The sequence below is a fragment of the Perissodus microlepis genome, chromosome 5, assembly GCF_051167445.1.
Source record: "Perissodus microlepis isolate ML-2025 ecotype Zambia chromosome 5, ASM5116744v1, whole genome shotgun sequence".
NCBI lineage: Eukaryota > Metazoa > Chordata > Actinopteri > Cichliformes > Cichlidae > Perissodus > Perissodus microlepis.
In genome coordinates this window covers 17,973,946-17,992,069 of record NC_140465.1, presented here as the reverse complement: position 1 = coordinate 17,992,069, position 18,124 = coordinate 17,973,946, and the positions used below count along the sequence as shown (strand labels likewise).

Genomic DNA, 18,124 nt, shown 5'->3' with positions numbered 1-18,124 from the left:
AAGCACAGCATGTCCTTGTAACTGTCTGCCTCTAACTGTCACCCAGGAAAAAAAACATGGCCCAGGACAAAAACACATACACACAGAGGCACATTTTCTTCTGGTATCTGTGGGCTATTCTTTCATGAATCATAATGTAGAACACAGGCTTTCTGAAGCTTAAGCAGCTGCACTTTACTTATTACAAATGAAAACTCAATTTTCACTGATAAAAAACCCATCTCTCCTCATCTGCGGTATGCGAAATGTGATTTCTGTGGTTGTTTTTGACAATTCAAGCTAAAAGTTATTCACATTGTTAATCAGAAGCCTTGCTGGACAGTCTCACTATCTTTATTTAAAAGGATGACTTTGTTTAACAAACCACTGTTGGTTGGAAGTCAGTGAAAGTCAGCTGGTGAAAGCAGAGGCTCTGTTTATGCAGGCATGAATCCAATTAATGTGGCTGGCACAAGCCTCTCAACCTCGGGTGACCTGCTACCCATTATGGCTCAGAAAGCAGATGAAGAAGCTTTTAATCACCATTTTTGACCAACAACATTTGAAATATATGAAAAATATATATATAATATATAAATTCTAAATCTGAAGGTCACATTGTGTTTTCCTCATGTCTCTGAGCTCCTGGCCTGTTTGTTACATTTTTGCCCGAGGCCAGCTCACCATACGGAGCTACATTAGCCACGGTGATGGATGCACATTTTCCTGGACGGTCGTGATAAGACATGATTTCAGTGGCATTTCTGTAATATTACACACATGACTTGTGGCTTAACCTTTGTTGGGCTATATGCAGCTCAATGGTGGTACTTTGGCATGCTGGGAACCCGATTTGTGGCTGTGGCTGCCTTTTTGCTGGGCAGCTCTTGCGTACTCAGTGTCTAGAAAATGAAAAGTCCATGTCATCCTTAATCCTGCTGGGCTAAAAGGAGTGGGATCATGAGCTCCACTGGTTTGTCTGCTGCAATCAAGTGAGAGGAAAAAAGGCTTAGTTTGTCATATGAGAGTCACAGCCCACCACATAAGAAACTTTGTACTCTTCCTATGATTATAGTGCGGTGCAACTGGGAGTTAATAGTACTTGTAGCATTTTATTTAGATTTTATATGAATGTAAGGATATGAGTGAATGTGTTCTCACTCTGTTTGCTTAGTTAAAAAGAAGCTAATTCACTCCCTCGAGTGTTTGGTCTACTGAGCCAGTTTGACTGAGTGGTGCAATGAAGCGCGCAAACTGAAGAGACTACTTCCTCAGTACTAAAGAGTGCTAAAGAGCGTCTACTTAGTGATTTACAGAGCTGTCAGTTGCCTCAAGCTCCCTCTAAACCTCTGCTCTACTATTCTCTTCTTAATTAGGTTACTTCTTACAGCTCTGTGTGATAAGGCTCTTTAATTATCCCTGATGTCCTACTGTGCTAGCTGCTGTAATTCTATGAACTGTACTTCTTTTTTTTTTATTGTATCAGGTTATAATTTGGAATTTAGTCCATTAAATAAATAACTGCAAAAATACTGAATATAATTAGACTTGAATGTTTCACTTTTACATTCTTATTCTTTCACATATATTGGCGTATTAATTTATAGCACAATTAAATAGTATATCATGGTCAGTATATCATGGCATTGCTGTTGCCTGTGATTGTTAGCAGACTTTTAACTACATCCAATTTCAGACGGGAACTTTTCACTTAGCATTACTGTGAAAAATCAGTTATAGCTACAGACCACATGCAGTGGTTCCTTTTTTCCACTAATTTTTTGTTTTTACCATTTTGCTAACAACTACAGTTTATTTCTAAGTTGTTAATCTAGTATTGTGTCTCTGCAGTGCTGTGACTTGGGCTACCATGCTAGCTTGGCACGCACCCTCAGGACCTATTTGTCTGCGGAGTACAACTTGGAGACATCACGCCACGAAGGACTGGATATCCTGGAGAATGCAGTGGACAACTTGGACTCCCGCAGTGACAAGCACAAGATCATGGATATGCATAACCAGGTGTTCTGTCCTCCAATGCGCTTTGAATACCTGCCACACATGGGAGATGAGGTGAGATGCTAGAAAATATTGCAGTTTAATTATTATTTTTTTTATTCCTTTCTAACCTGTTTTTTCTCCACCCTCAGGTGTGCCAAGTGAGCGCCCAGCAGCCGGTTCAGACCGAACTTCTGATGCGCTACCATCAACTGCAGTCTCGCTTAGCAACACTAAAAATTGAAAATGAGGAGGTGAGGGCCTATGAGCTGTGTCTGTCCAGCACCAGTAGCCCTCTCCTCCCCCTCTTAAACAAAAAGCCCTCACTCATTTTCCCCAAGGCCATCATACCATCGGAGCAGGATGGCCACATCACCATCTGTTCTCATTGCAATTACTCTCCGATGACCCCTCTCTCTGCAGGGGCTGGGAATATATTTAGATTGTCACACTGCCAATGTTGTGTTTTCTATGAAGTTATATATGAAATTGTCTCTTTTCTTGATGAAAAAAGACCTTTCTCATTAAGAAACGCAGACAGAAAGGTGGAAATGGAAGCGATAATAACCAGGGACTGTTTAAATTGCAAGCGCCAACAGCTCTGTTTCTTCCCTGTCTCCCAGTGAATTGTGTTCTGGAAGATAATGAATGCCATTAGGGGAAATGGGCTTTATCAGTCTCAATCCTAAACAAAAAGCCTCTCTCAATAATTTCATGAACAGTTTGTATCTGTGCCAGACACTCCTCATTTTCCTGACTAGGCCTGATGTATGCTTGACCTGTAGCCTGGTCTAAACTCGTATTCTGATGCAAAACAAAATACATGGTCAACACAGGTTACGATGTAATGCTTTATGGGTGACCCTGCTATCTCTCCAGGTGAGGAAGACTTTGGATGCCACCATGCAAACACTGCAGGACATGCTGACAGTGGAGGACTTTGACGTGTCAGATGCCTTTCAACACAGCCGTTCCACTGAATCCATCAAATCTGTGGCCTCTGAGACGTACATGAGCAAGCTCAATATAGCCAAAAGGAGAGCGAATCAGCAGGAGACAGAAATGTTCTACTTTTCAGTGAGTTCATCTCTCGGTCCAAAGTCATGGCCTCTGAGCACCTTTTCAAAATAAAACCATCAGTTATCAGCTGAGCAGAGGAAAAAGCATTTAAGCTGATTTCAATGGCACTGAAATGTTTCTTCACATCTCCATCTAGAAATTCAAAGAGTACCTGAATGGTAGTAACCTCATCATTAAGCTGCAGGCCAAGCATGACTTGCTGAAGCAGACGCTGGGGGAAGGTGAGAATCCCTTTCTCTTGATTTCTCTTTGGTGTCTGGTAATGGCATGTGCATGAACTAGTGTTTTGCTGAGTAATGACCCACAGAAAACTGAGAAAACTGTTGATTTCGGGGTTATAGTGGTGCAGCTATCAGGAAGCGAGGTATCGGAGTCCAGAAAGACACCAGACACTTTTTTTAAAGATAGAAAAAAAAAGATAGAAAAGTACCACCTGAAAGAGCAGACCATATCCACTTTGAGGTATTCATTCCACCTTCTATTTATCTCCAGTGGTTAAAATATTATCCGGTTAGTCTCTGTATGGTGTAGCCGCAGGGGGGGGGGGGGTTCTATTTCCAGGCTGCAAGAGAGAGGTTTTCTTGGCTCCCCCTCTTCCCCAAGGGTCCCCTTGTCACCTCGGCTGTGAACAGTTTATGCCCAATCAATCAGCAGGACCGAACTGAGGCCCATATCTGCAGCTGCTCCTGCACCAGGGGTTCAACTAATAGGAAAGGACACAAGGTGCAGCCAGCTGAGGCCTTGAGTCGTCCATGCATAGATTTTCACACTTATATTCAGGTTATATTCATTATTTAAGCATTTATTATATTTTCAGGACCTGAGATTGTTCCTGTGATTACATTCAAGTCATGTGGCAAGCAATCATCTGCACACTCTTATACCCATAAACAATCACATTATCATTCAATGTCCGTGGTGTCACAGCTGAGAGAATGTATGAGCAGAGCATATGGCGCCTCCAGGTACCACCCATGTTTAATTATTCAGGTGATCAATCAGGGCCGAGTCGTGCTCATTAGCTCGTTGCTTCACACCCAAGACTTGCGCGTTTGTGTATGTTTGTGTACGCGCGCTTGCGTGGGAGCATGACAGAGGGGAACGAGATGAGACTGGTGAGTGCCACATGGCGTTTACATCTTGCTGCATGTATTAATAAAAACATAATGTCAAGTGTTGGCACTAGACAAGATTGTGCTGGGACATCTGCCAGCCCTTCTTTTCCAGATAAAGACTCACCAATTTCCTTATTCTGTAAAATATGATTTGTTCTTGTCATTTTTTATTTTTATTTTTTAGAATAGATATGTCACAGAGGAATCAAAAATCGATTTAGAGTTTCTCGCTCATGCTTGAGTGAGGAATGCTTGCTCTGTAATTCCAAGGTTGCTCAAAGGTAGCGAGGTCTATCACTCAGTGGAATGATTTCATACCAGACTAACTGTTGGTTCCTCACTTTAATGCTCCAAAGACCTGCTAGCAATGAGTTAGCCTTCACTCTTTCTTCCTTTGTTAGTCAGAGTAAATATAGAATAAATAAATAATGCTCTCATTGATGCCATTGTTATCCTTCTCTTTTTAAATAATTCTTTACATGATATCTCCTGTTCTTAGGTTTATCAGAATGCAAGGATAAGCATACGCATGTGTGGTTAAAAACCTATAACAAAAGGCTCAGTGAGCCAGCAAAGACATTGTTCAGTCTCAATACTGAAGGACCCCTCCCTACCCACCATACAAACACTGCAGCTGCCACCCTCATTTCTCTGCTCTGTAACCCTTTAGGGCCCTCTGGCTCCCCTGAGGCTTTAGCTACGACTGCTCAGGAGCTTTTTCAGTGAATGGTGTTAGCACCAGTTTATTCACCCAGCCCTCAATGGCGATGTTGTTTGTCATGAATCCCTTTAGTGAGGCTAGACACTGACTGGAGTCTGTATAATGTGTACCAGAAAGAAACCAGTATATAACATCTCCCTCGTGTGTGTGTGTGTGTGTCTTTTTCCTTCGCAGGGGAAAGAGCTGAGTGCGGAACAACAAGGTAAGCTTGCACTTGAAGCGAGCTGCTTCTAATCCCTGACTCTCTGCCACAAAACACCTGCTTATTCCACTCATTTCAGAATTCAAGATATTTAATTCATCTTTAGAAAAGAAAGGAAAAGAAAATGTTTTTAAAGAATTCCTACCGGAAAAATAAATGACATGTTTGCGTGTATTATGTAGTCATGAAAGTATTTAACATATGCAAAAAAGGTACAAGCTGCTTTTTTTTTTTAAACATATTGTTTATTGTTATAAATATTAAAATGATATTTCTTTGCATCTTGCTGAACTTACCCAAAAGGTTGTTTCCAACTTTCTGTGGGTATATTGTGGCCATATATGATTTTGTAATTTATGTGAATGGATATAACAGATTTTGCATTTTGATGATTTTTTTAATGACAGATGACAAATTTAAGGAAAATCCAATATCTAAACAGCCACTCAGTAACTCCAACAGAGAGAATACCACTCTGCTAAAACATATTCCCTCATTTTGTGCTTTGAAGAGGATGCATTGGTGTTAAGGTTTTGCATACTGTGAAGCTCGCTTTTGTACTTTTACACTCATCACACTTCTGTGACCCCTCGTGCCCCATGAATGGGGCACTTTAATATCGGAAGAGACCATCAGGACAAAAACAGCTTTGTGCTGATTTGCAGTGATCCTTCCCTACAAGAGGAAAAGATCCCTCACCACTTCGGGGAATTGAGGCCCCAGGATTTTCCTTTAGTTTGTCCTTTAGTATGTTCTTAAATAAAATGACATCAAAAACAATTTGTGTCATTTTCATTAGTGTTCACATAATATTAAAGATGATGCAAAAGGCATTCAGTTGGTTGTTTAATCACATGTCACATTTGGTTTTCTAGGTCTGTATTTTTATTAACTATAAACTGTGGAAACTTAATTACTTGCACTTAAGCATTTAAAAAAAAATACTCCAGTCTTGGTCTTCCAAATCCATTGTTAGCAATGAAATTGCTTTTTTTACTCTACCGCTTGGTTTGTATTACCGCAATCAAACGGATGACAAAGCTCTGTTTTAGAGCCAGATTTTTAATACCTGCTTTTGAACCATATTTTTTCTATAGTTTCACACAATGTGGTCTTTTGTTTTGTTTGTTTTTCTCCTTTTGTCCGTCATTTCCAGGCCCCCCACCCTTCCCCCTAAACCACAGAAAATGCGGAAGCCTAGGCCACGCTCCGTGTATAACCATAAGCTGTTTAACGGCAATATGGAGGCATTCATCAAGGTACCCTCTGGTGGTGGTGTATGACCGAGCGGTCCCTGTGGAGCAGGAGGGGAAGGCAGCTAGAGCCTTCGCTCTCGTTCTCTTCCTCTTTAGCCTTCTGTTCCTCCCTCATCCAGCTGCCCTTGATCATGATATAACGCCTCTGTTTAACCTCTAATCCGTTTCCTTCCTTCCACGGTTCTGCCGGTGCAGACAGACAGAGCGGCAGTCAGCTGTCTCTTTATTTCCTTCCAGAACAATTTACCATCTCTGGCTTTTTTTCTTTCTTTCTTTTTTTGTTGGACTGAGGCAGGAGTCGGCAGTATCTCTGCTTTGTCCCTCACTGCACCCAATCCTTACTGCATTTCTAAGGCTGTGCTATGACCAGTCCCTGTAATTTGCTTTTAACTTTCAAAGGACTCAGTTGAGCTTTTCTAACCTTTTTGTTGACCCTTCTTCCTCTTCTTCTTCTGTGCTTTGCTGCTTTCTGTCCCAGAGGAAGAAGGAATGCCCGCGCCCGCATTCAGGTACTGCTATAGTGAGGGAACATGACAAACTAAAACTTCCGAACTAATAGTAGCCATTTATTTGCTGCTGCTTCTGCTCTACCTGCATGCTATAAATCTTCACAACTGTTTGTGCAGTTTTTGGTATTAGACTACTTCTGTCTTGTCATGTTTTGCTTTTTTGTTATTATACTATGTGATAGAGAGATAGATAGATAGATAGATAGATATCCCTTATTAGATCCCTATAAAAGCAAAAATTCATAATGTATTTATTTCTTTTCTTTTCAGGATTCAGGTCAACCAATTCCACTTGTTGTTGAAAGCTGTATCAGATACATCAATCTATATGGTAAGTCTTTCATCAAGCCCTTCTGCGTGATGGGGCAAAAATAACGAGAGTGAACTGTAAAGTAAAGTCCTTTGAAAACTTCTTTAGACTTACAAGAAGAGACATCAGCAGTCTATTTTCACATATAGCTGCTGGTAGAAGCTTGCTCTGCTCGCCACCGCAGCGCTCAGCTGCTTACCAGTGATTTCACAGGCTCATAACAATAGGTCACACACTGAGAGTTTTGAAAGTGCCATTGGTCTTTGTTTAGTAAGTTCAGCCAACTCACCCCCACCGCCCATAACTCCTCCCTGTCTACCTTTCACATCTGTCTTCAGCTCGTTGGTTTAGCCTGCAGGCCTTTCCCCTGGATCTGGACCTAATGAAACTACAGAAAACTGATTAGAACCCTGTAACTGGAACCATATGGTGCAGACTCACTGAGGGGCCCTCTGCTGGAAAAATACCCATCTCCCTTTATGACTAGATTACATTTCCTGCTCTGTGTTATGTGTTTCCAGTGGGCTTTCAAAGAAGCTGGCAGTGGTTTTGGAGATAATGGCAGCTAGTGTAACTCTAATTCAGTAAATTCTGGGTTGTATTTCTTTCAGGTTTGCAGCAGCAAGGCATATTTCGTGTGCCAGGATCGCAGGTGGAGGTCAATGATATTAAAAACTCATTTGAGAGAGGTTAGTCAATATTTCAACATGATCTGTGGGATGAACTACCTTGATACGTTTTTCAGTTCAACAAATGCTGCCGCTGAAAGCACTCGTGTGTTTCTTAATTAGGTGAGGATCCCTTGATTGATGATCAGAATGAGCATGATATAAACTCAGTGGCAGGCGTCCTGAAGCTGTACTTCAGAGGACTCGAGAACCCGCTCTTCCCAAAGGAGCGTTTCCTGGACTTCATCTCTACTATCAGTGAGTTAACAGACCTTGCTTCAAGCGTTTTTCACTGACCTTCACAGAAAAGAGAAAACACAGTGATAGGTAGATGTTTAGCTTTATTGGACTAGAGAAAGTCATGCCGTGCTGCACGTGGAAGCAGTCTAACAGTAACACCAGCGCTTTCTGCTTTGGGGTGCAGGCCACATAACTGTGCCACGTGCAAGTTCACCACAGGATGATTTCTCCACTGTTTCAAATAATGTGATCACTCACTGTGGCTTTGGGCTGGTGAAACGCATGAGTGGGCATATTAAATTGTCAAATAGCCATTTTCAGAATCTCCACCACCTTTTGCCTTGGCACTGTAGCAGCTGTTTGTGTCTCTCTCTTTTTTCAGTGCAGCATCTTAAAACGTCTCTGTTTCTGTCTTTCAGAGCTGGAGTCTGAAGCTGAGAGAGCACACCACATCCAGCAGATTATTGTCACTCTTCCTCGGACCATCATAATCGTCATGAGATATCTTTTTGCTTTCCTTAACCAGTGAGTCACACATTTCACTGCTTTGGGTCTCCCAAAACAGTGTAAAAAGATGAGTTCGGCGGTTGTTTAAGCACCAGGATATGACACTGAATCTTACACCTTTACTAATATGAAAATTACAGAATAGGCATACAATATGGAAAAGTTATTTATAGGTTTCCATATTGGAATAAAAAACCTTTCTTCTGATAATAGATGTTATCTGTGCTCCTTTTACTGGATTTAGCTGATTTAATTGTCAAATTTGTTGGAGCCACATGAACTGCAATGATGCTGCTCAACCTCAGCTTAAGTACAATGTTCAAGTAGACATTTATTATGGCTTCCTCTTGATGATTTCCTTTTGATGACTCGATGATTTCGTTATTAAGAGTGGGCTGTGCGGTGTAAGTTGATTCCTTGGAGAGGTTGACTGATCAAAATGTTTTTCAAGCAAGCTGCAGTGATGACTGTACGTAAAGACTGAAATCAGGTGAAGCCAGTGACTCCCTAAGAGACGTATCTGCTACTGCAAATTCTGTCAAAATAGACAAAATAGAAAGAGAAATTGAATCGTTTCTAAATGAACTGATGAATCTTAATAATCAGATTAGCACATATTTATGTTGTTTGGTTATCAATAAGGTTTTAGCTAAATAGATGTACAGTTTGCATACATAACAAAAAATTGTGACTTCTGTCCTGTGCCGTCCGTCAGTCTTTCACAGTACAGTGACGAGAACATGATGGATCCATACAATTTAGCTATCTGCTTTGGTCCAACTCTGATGCCCATCCCAGATGGCCAGGATCCTGTAGCATGTCAAGCTCATGTTAACGAAGTCATCAAGACTATAATTAGCCACAATGAAGTCATCTTTCCAAGTCAACGAGAGCTGGATGGCCCAGTCTATGAGAAGTGCATGACCGGGGGCGAAGAGTATTGGTAGGTATTGTGGTACAGTGTAATACTTATGTGATACTATAGTGTGTTCAGCTCTGTTTTGCATTGATTTTAAGGCTGAATTGTGACAGTAAATTAACAAATTCACTGTACAAACATGATTTTTTTTAATATTTTTTTTATCTACATATTAATGTCTTTCTGGTCTGTTTTTGTTTCTCTAGTGACAGTCCACACAGTGAACCAGGAACCATTGATGAGGCTGATAATGGGACAGAACCACACACCAGCGATGAGGGTTAGTCACTTCCTTTTTTTTATTAAGGGCCTCGTAGTAATTTTTCTCCCACTGACCAACAGTAACAGGCCACCACTTGAATTACTATAAAAGGCTTTAGGACCTAATACCTTTATAACTAAGAGAATACCCATCAGCCTTTTCAGCCTTTTGTTTACTGCTGTGTGCCAACACACCAAACTAAGGTGTTGAACATAAAAAATTATCCTCCTGCTGAACATCTGCATTATTGTTGTGAAAGAGAGGCTATCAAGAAGCCATTCTTAAGGAAGGAAGACGGAGAAAAAGCTGAGCTATGCCACATTACACAAGAACGGGACTAAAAATCAGTGGCAAGGGGTCTTACGGAATGATAAATCCACATTATCCACAATAATCATTTAAAAAGAAAGACTGTCATCAGTATAGAGAGGTACAACAGTGTCTATAGCCGTATGTAAAACACGGTGGAGGCTCTGTCATGTTTGAGGCTACCTGATGGTGTTGGGGGATTATGAAAACTAGAAAGTACCATCAGATTTTGATCCACCGTGCAATACCATCTGGAAAAAGTCTGATTGGCAACAGCTTCATTTTTCAGCATGGTTATGATCCCAAACACACTGCCAATGCAGTACAAACCTATCTGGATAGAAAAACACCAGTGGAACGCCATCAGTCATAGATTGGCCTCCCCAGAGCCTGGACCTTCACATTATTGAAGCAGTGTGGGATCATCATGACAGAGAACAGAACAAAAGACAGCCAAAATCCAAAGAAGAGCTTTGCATGTCCATCAAGAACCCCGGAGAACTATTCCTGAAAATTACCTAAAGAGAATTTACAATAAGAGAGTTCAGGCTGTGCTGAAGAGTAAAGGTGGTCAAATCAAATATTGACCTTTAAGCTCTGTTCTTGCTTTATACACTATATCTCCATGCATGTTTGCATTTTTCAATAAATTGCTGCACCTTTTTTCCATTTTTGTAGCAAAGCAAAGAAATAAGGGCCAGTGAAGACTTGCAAACTGCTGTAAGCAGTCAGGCTACCTCTATGCCTATACAGCGTATAAACTTACCTATGAAGGGCAGAGCTGTTATTTTCACTTAGCTCTGATGTCAGTGGCCATCTGAACTGTGGTCTTGTGTCTGTAGTTAAATTCAGAACTTCAGCATAACGTTATCATTCTCTCACATTGTGGTAGATTGTAGTTTTAGACTTGTTGTGGTTAACTATTATTCTAATGCTCCAGAGACAACTATTTTTAAAAACAGATGTACTGGTCGTTTGCTAAGCAATTCACATTTTAAACATGTGTATAACAAGGATTTCACATAAGACATATAAGAATATATGTGGGATTTTAGAATTGTTTGTGGATCAGAAAGTCTTAAATATAGCCTGACCTTTTTTATTAGTGCTTTTGACTGAGAGGTGAGCGAGGCTTGAGCTGCAGCGGCTTCTGATCACAACAGCTTAAGTGATGTTTGAAGCTGAAGGCAAGTTGAGTAAAGAGTATTGGCATGCAGCACTGCCTCTTTGGTCTATTTGTGTGTGTGTGTCTGGCCACCCCACCCCCTGCTCTCATGCTTGTTCTTTGTTCAGCATTAGTCAGCAACTCTCCTGAGACTTTCTCCTTTGTGTAGTATTTCCCACTCTTAGCTTTGAATCCATAATCAGGGCAGGCACGTAAGCCAAAACACAGGTAAAACAGAGAATCGTATCTCCTCTCGGTGACAACAACTATCTGTGACATTCATCTGTGTTGTTGGCTCTTTTGGTGCTTTTCTTACTTGGTAAGACCAAAGGCTGGTTTCCTGATGCAAGTTATTCTCCTGCTGGCCTTAGTATTGGGAGTGAAGTGCTGTGTTTTTGCAGTTTGTCTCCTGTGGCAATGCTTCAGGTTTAATTTAAGAAATTAAAATATAGTTCTTACACGCGTTGCAATGACAGTGTCCTTATAGTTGAAATAAAACATGAACAAAGCTGCTTTTCAACTTTGTCTTGTGCTCTCTTCTGTAACACTCAGACACACCTCTAATGGGTTTTCAAAATAAAAGTACACTTGCAGGTTTTCTGGCTCATAGATGATTCCTGTTCAACATACAGTGAACTCTGATTGACCCCTACTGGCCTTTTGAAATCCACCTTTCAAATCAAATCAAACTCTCCAGTTCAATTACTATTGAAGCAACCAAGAAATGTTAGAAAACATAATATGTGCTTCAGTTTGTATTTTTACAGCCCACATACACAAGTAATAAAGTTGATATAAAGGAAATGTGCCTGTTTGAGGGATTTACCACAGAAAAAAGAGCTATGAGATACAGCTTACACAGTGCTGTCTGTCTCGTGGTATGACTAATCATGCTGTGTCCACTTTGATTCGTTTTTTTCATGCTTCCTTTCTTGTTTGTTTCTTTCAGAAGTGGAACAGATTGAGGCCATTGCCAAATTTGACTATGTGGGACGCAGTCCCAGGGAGCTGTCCTTCAAGAAGGGAGCCTCCCTGCTTCTGTATCACAGAGCATCTGAAGACTGGTGGGAAGGCCGTCACAATGGCGTGGATGGCCTCATCCCTCATCAGTACATCGTAGTACAAGACCTGTACGTGCCAACAGACTGAGCTTTAGTAGTTCTTTATCTTGTGTTAAGTACTGTAAGCCCTTTGTATTTGTTGTAGTCTGCATCCATAGCTTATTCTTAGTGCACCTGAATCTGCTCTTTCAGAGATGATGCGTTCTCAGATAACCTCAGCCAGAAAGCAGATAGTGAAGCCAGCAGTGGACCGTTGCTGGAAGATAAGGGTTCATCCAAAAATGATGTCCCATCACCATGCGAGCAATCACCGGATTACAACTTTGGAGGAGTCATGGGGAGGTACATTTAGAAATAAAGACCTTTCATTTTTCAAGTGTTTGTAATGTTGAGACATTTTCTTGACAGTTGATATGATCTGATCCATGTCTGCAGGGTCAGGTTGCGATCTGATGGAGCAGCAATCCCACGTCGCCGAACAGACACCCAGAGCCCAACAAGAGTGCCTGACACTCCACCACGGGCTGCAGCCTGTCCTAGCAGCCCTCACAAGGTATCCATCAGCAAAGGCCGCATGGAGAGCCCAGAAAAAAGGCGCCTTGGTACCTTTGGCAGTGCAGGAAGCATAAACTATCCAGATAGGAAGGGCTATCCTGAGGGCCACCCACTGAGGCCAGTGCCAGGGACCACTCGCCACAGCAGCCTGGGGGACCACAAATCACTAGACACTGAGGCTCTGGCAGAGGTAAGATTAAAATAAACAGTTTTAAATTTTAATTGACAGAGTATGTCTCTTGTCTCAAACATTAATAGGGTACAAGTGAGAACAGTTGACAGGGAAGCCTGTCTGAGAGCAGGAGATGTGACTGTATAGAGTATAAAACATGGACGTAACTGCCTGGTTAGAAAAAATGAAGCTAATGCCAAAGTGCATTAAACCTGTTTCTGTCTGACAGCCACCAGATGGCGATAGCTTAGATTGCAAAAAGACGTTTGCTATTATAGAAGTCTACAAGAAAAAGGCTTTCTGTCCTAACCTATGTGAACACTTTTCTTCTGAATTTACGAGTTCAGTCACTCACTTTGGCTCATGTTGGGAAAAAAATCTTCATGCCATCTTTCAAAATGGAGGATTATTTGTGGTATGAAACCACAAGCTCATTGGCTAAGGACTTGTTAATCACAAGTTGTTAGCCAACTAGCATGCGGTTTCACAGTCAGACCCACTAATCCTCATCATATCTAGTTTTTGCTAGCAAGATGGCGACGGCGGAAAAGCTTGATACTTCCTGACAGGTACTGATACTTCACAATGGATGACATCACTGTAGCCAACATCCATGTTTGATATTGTTGCACTAAGGTAGACCTGTATCTCTAAAACCGAAGCTAGAGCACACTGCTGGCCTTGATCCAGGTTCTCTTCATTTGCTAACCAGTGCAAAAATAAGCTTGCTTTAGAATTTAGGAAGGGTCAGTGTTTCAAAGGGTTTGGAATAACTAATAAAGTTAGGATTAGTATTAGGGTCTATGGGCAAATGTACAGATGTGCTGATGTATATACATGTAGCAATACACAGATGATCTGTATTGCTATACAGAGGGGCAGATATACAGATGTACTATAAACAAATATACAGATGTGCTACGTATATACAACACAGCTAATTTGCAAAATCTGAAGAGATGCTGGGCCTCGCATGATGCACGCGCCACCATCTTGAGTTTTTTTTCTACCCAGTATGAATATAAACAGGACAATAACAGTGGTATGTTTAAGCCATTTTATGGAAGTATAAATATATTTGACATGATAACTGAGCTTTTTGTAAACCGTGTTAAACAAAACTTTTTTAGGTAACGCAGTGGAGTCCTGGCTTTTATTTCTGATTTCTCTGTTTTTTTTGTTTCTTCAGGACATAGAGAAGACTATGAATACGGCACTTCATGAGCTGCGGGAGCTGGAGCGCCAAAACACCGTTAAACAGGCTCCCGATGTTGTCTTGGACACACTGGAGCCAATGAAGAATCCGGTTAGCTCAGAGCCCGGGAGTCCACTGCACACCATTATGATCCGTGATCCAGATGCTGCCATGCGGCGCAGTAGCAGCTCCACATCTGAGATGATGACCACCTTTAAACCGGCTCTCTCTGCCCGGCTGGCTGGAGCACAGTTACGCCCCCCGCCCATGAGACCAGTGCGACCTCCTCCAACGCAGCACCGCTCAAGCAGCTCCAGCTCTTCAGGGGTCGGCAGTCCAGCTGTGACTCCCACTGAGAAGATGTTTCCGAGTAACAATGCATCTGCAGGTTCCAATGTGAATATTTCCGGTGATGGCGGAGATAAGTCTGGTACCATGTAGCAAAGGTGGAAGCTTGTAGGCAAGAGGCCTGTGAAGCTTTCCAAGTGGGAGAAAAGCTTATGGAAACAGATGTTGATGTGTGCAAACCAGATACGGATATACTCCTGTCTGTTTTTTGCTTGACTTAATTCGTATATAAAGGATGCCACTAAAGCTTCTAAAGTATGTTACCATGGTAATAAAGCAGTGGCAGAAGCTGTAGAGGTGTGATAAAGCTCAGCTCTCTTTGAAACTTGATTTAACTAGACTAAATGTGTATAGGAATACGTGTATTTCAGTTATACCTCAGTTTTAACAAAAGTCTGTGGCCATGTTCTTGTTTCAGAGATGCAATGAATGCAAGTAAAGCAATACTTGTGTGAAATTTGGTTTTCTACCCATCACATATCCAGTCCAGCCGATCTTTCAGTCCCTCCTCTTATGTGAAAACGCCTCACGTCGGCAGTTGTTCAGGCGTAAAAATATGTCAGTTTGTCCATTTTGGGCAAAGGCCTCATGGCTGTAAATACAAACTTACTTGAAATAAACATCCTTTCTGTTTCTATTATAATACATTGGATCTTCAGCAACATAACAGTGAAATTTATTCCTGCATGCACAGATTGGGGAAAATAAGGGAAAGTTGCATCACTGAAAGGAGACTTTTAATGAAATGATCTGTGAACAAGCTTGCTAATTCTAAGAAATCCATATGACTTTAAACTCTGATCCACAAGAATGAAAAACTAAAATCAGGATTCAGATGCCCACATATTAAAAAAAAAAATGCTTTGCCACCATACATTGACTTTTCGTGTGGGTATCGCTGCAAAAGATGGAGCATCTTGGCATGAAGATGATCTGTGAAGTCTTAGAAATTACTAATCAGTACTAGAGTAAAATAAGTCAGCCTCTACCATCACGCATGGTTGAACAGCGGACAGATGTAACACGGCTGTTTCCATGTTTTATTTTGTTTTTCTAGTTGCTGTGTATGGAATGCAGAAGAATAATGCACCAACTAATGTAGGAATCCTGTGGTAAACTTGTACATAATATATAGCTAGTAATTTGTAAGTGTTATTTGTGTACAGGTTAATATGAAATGTCGTAAAGGGTTGATATGAATGGCACTTGTAAGGATTCTGAACCACCTTTTTATCATTTCCGGTAAAGTTCAAACATTTTGACTGAAAAAAAAGAAAAGAAAACAAAGAGTTCAGATCATCATTCACCTTAGTACTGTTCAAATGGTACTCATGTGAACGATAGACCACTAATTGCTGCTGGAAACAACACAAAGTATGTTTTTGACACATCTTTCAGTCTCTTCACAGTTCGCAAAAGGTTTTCAGGTTCAAGTCATATTTGGGTGATTTTTAGTATTATGAAAGAAACAGTGAAACTTCTGATGGTTCCTCTTTCACACTGAAAATGCTGTGCTCACCCAGAAAAGCTGGAGAACTAGATGTGTTAGCGTGCAGTCATCAGAACGGCCTCCTTCTTTCTGCCTTTTACATGATAGATTGTCTATGGTTACCGATACACTCAGATTGTAGACTCGTACTCTTAGTTGGAAGAAATCTAAAGAAGAACATTTAAGTATTTATATCTACTGTACCTCTTGTCATCCTGACAGCTGTAATCTAAAGACCCTGTAATCCGCATCCCAAAGAGCCTGCTCTGTTCTGCATGTCTTGCGCTGTAATGTGGGACTCGACGGTATGTGGTGCCTTGGCTTGGTGAAATGCACAACTTAATTAAAAATTGGACTAAGTAACTGCCCTTAGTATTTACGTGGGTTGAGAGTGATGAATTAAGATACTCATAACTGTTGCTAGATCAGAAGTGAACAAGAACTAACAACGCCTGATTGAACAAAAGCAAAATAACAAAAATGCATCGAATCTAACAAAATTATTCGCATGGAAATCACAGTTTCCCTGTCAAATGCAGACACCTGATGTAAAATGAAAATACTCGCTTGTTGTTGGTGTATTGTTTGCTTTTCGACTATCATATTATTTACCTATATACAAAAGTACAGGGTGGAAGGATTAGTAAGAACAGAGAGCTAGTACAGCCAGAATAAAGTTGATATAGCATTTAAACGTACACAGTGCTGTCACACCCTCTGCTGGTTCCTGCTGGTATTGCATAAGCAAGCGGCGGCTATTGCTCTCGATGGGCATTATGATCCAGATATCATCGCAATGGTTAAATGAATCCTTCTAGTCTTAACATCTTATTGTCCTGGTTATTAGTTTTGCACCAGTTGATCTACAGTATATGAAGTTAATGTTACAAAACGCTTCTGTTATTAAAATATGAAGAAAGCACACAATTCAATTTAAAAGGGGGGAAATAAATTACATTTAGGTAGATTATTATTTTTTGTTTTGTTTTTATTTATAGAATATAAGTGGAGCAGAAGATTTGAGTGCCTTTTGTGCACAACATCAATTTTTATTGGACTTTTACTTTTTTACTTTTTTAACTGTGATATGTGGTTAGTTGTCATGTTTATTATAAACTGATGTTGCCTTTTTTTTAATCTTTATTTTCTCTTGCTACTCAGTAGTCAGGCCAACATAAGTGTTATATTGTGTATAAAATCATTGAACTGCTCGTCTGTGCTTGGGTGAGACCTGAAGATCAGGAGCTATAAGAACTACTGTATACGTAATCTACTGGCAGAGCTCGGTAGAATCATCTCCTTTACTTTTTGGGGGTTTCCCTGTGAACTGCCTGTGCTGTGGTTGAGCCTTTAATTCTTGCCATTTTGCTCCTTCCCTTTCAAAAAAGACATCGCTGCCAGATGGACTCATATGGACCCTCTACATGAGAGGTTATAAAGGCACTTGGTGCACTCTCATCAGTCCCTACATGTGATGTTACAGTGACATTTTCTTTTCTGGAATGTGTGCTTAAATGGGTTACACTGATAGTCTGGTGACAAGAGAAGACAGCAAGCTATTAATCAAGAAGAAAATCCCAGTTTGAGAACAGAATATGGCCCCATCGGAGGACCGGAGTGTGAGTTGCTGTCACGCTGTTTACTTTCTCTTTAATTGTTTGTCTGGTGATGCTGTTTGTTGGTGAGTGTCTGGTGGGTTGAAACCTGTGATGTAACGTACATCATGCCACTGACTGGATGTTGAAAACTCCTGCATCCAAATAAAAACCATTATTGCTCTGTCATCCAGACTTTCTGAGTCACTGGTTTTGATGCTTGAAAAGAAAAACAAAACAAAGAACGTAATCAGAGAGATGTTTGTCTTCTCTGTCTTCAAATAGCCATACATCTTTACTGGGAAACCTTGTCAAGGCTAAACATTGCTGTAAGTGTAATATTGAGGTACGTACAACTTTTCAAAAAAAAAAAATTACTTTAGTATTTGGAGCAAATTATTCTACTATAACTATATATAGCTATAGAAATGACTAAAATGACCTTTTAGATTAAGATTTTACAAACCAA

At 40.7% G+C, this 18,124-nt stretch overlaps 1 protein-coding gene across 2 annotated transcripts in view; it reads left to right on the top strand.

Moving 5' to 3' along the window:
- The window catches only part of srgap3 (SLIT-ROBO Rho GTPase activating protein 3), a 57,384-nt gene extending 39,540 nt beyond the window's left edge, over window positions 1-17,844 (top strand). The window contains exons 7-22 of one of the 2 annotated variants that reach the window (XM_084928412.1): window positions 1,831-2,052; window positions 2,130-2,231; window positions 2,857-3,054; window positions 3,194-3,278; window positions 5,068-5,095; window positions 6,252-6,354; window positions 7,131-7,191; window positions 7,782-7,859; window positions 7,962-8,096; window positions 8,498-8,603; window positions 9,301-9,528; window positions 9,711-9,784; window positions 12,190-12,370; window positions 12,494-12,643; window positions 12,737-13,046; window positions 14,218-17,844. In XM_084928412.1, the coding sequence (XP_084784538.1) occupies window positions 1,831-2,052; window positions 2,130-2,231; window positions 2,857-3,054; window positions 3,194-3,278; window positions 5,068-5,095; window positions 6,252-6,354; window positions 7,131-7,191; window positions 7,782-7,859; window positions 7,962-8,096; window positions 8,498-8,603; window positions 9,301-9,528; window positions 9,711-9,784; window positions 12,190-12,370; window positions 12,494-12,643; window positions 12,737-13,046; window positions 14,218-14,664 (2,508 nt within the window). In that variant the 3' untranslated portion in view covers window positions 14,665-17,844. Of the gene's footprint in view, window positions 1-1,830; window positions 2,053-2,129; window positions 2,232-2,856; window positions 3,055-3,193; window positions 3,279-5,067; window positions 5,096-6,251; window positions 6,355-6,829; window positions 6,861-7,130; window positions 7,192-7,781; window positions 7,860-7,961; window positions 8,097-8,497; window positions 8,604-9,300; window positions 9,529-9,710; window positions 9,785-12,189; window positions 12,371-12,493; window positions 12,644-12,736; window positions 13,047-14,217 lie in introns of both variants that reach the window. The other variant, XM_084928413.1, reaches the window with a different exon arrangement.
- Window positions 17,845-18,124: the final 280 nt, after the last annotated feature.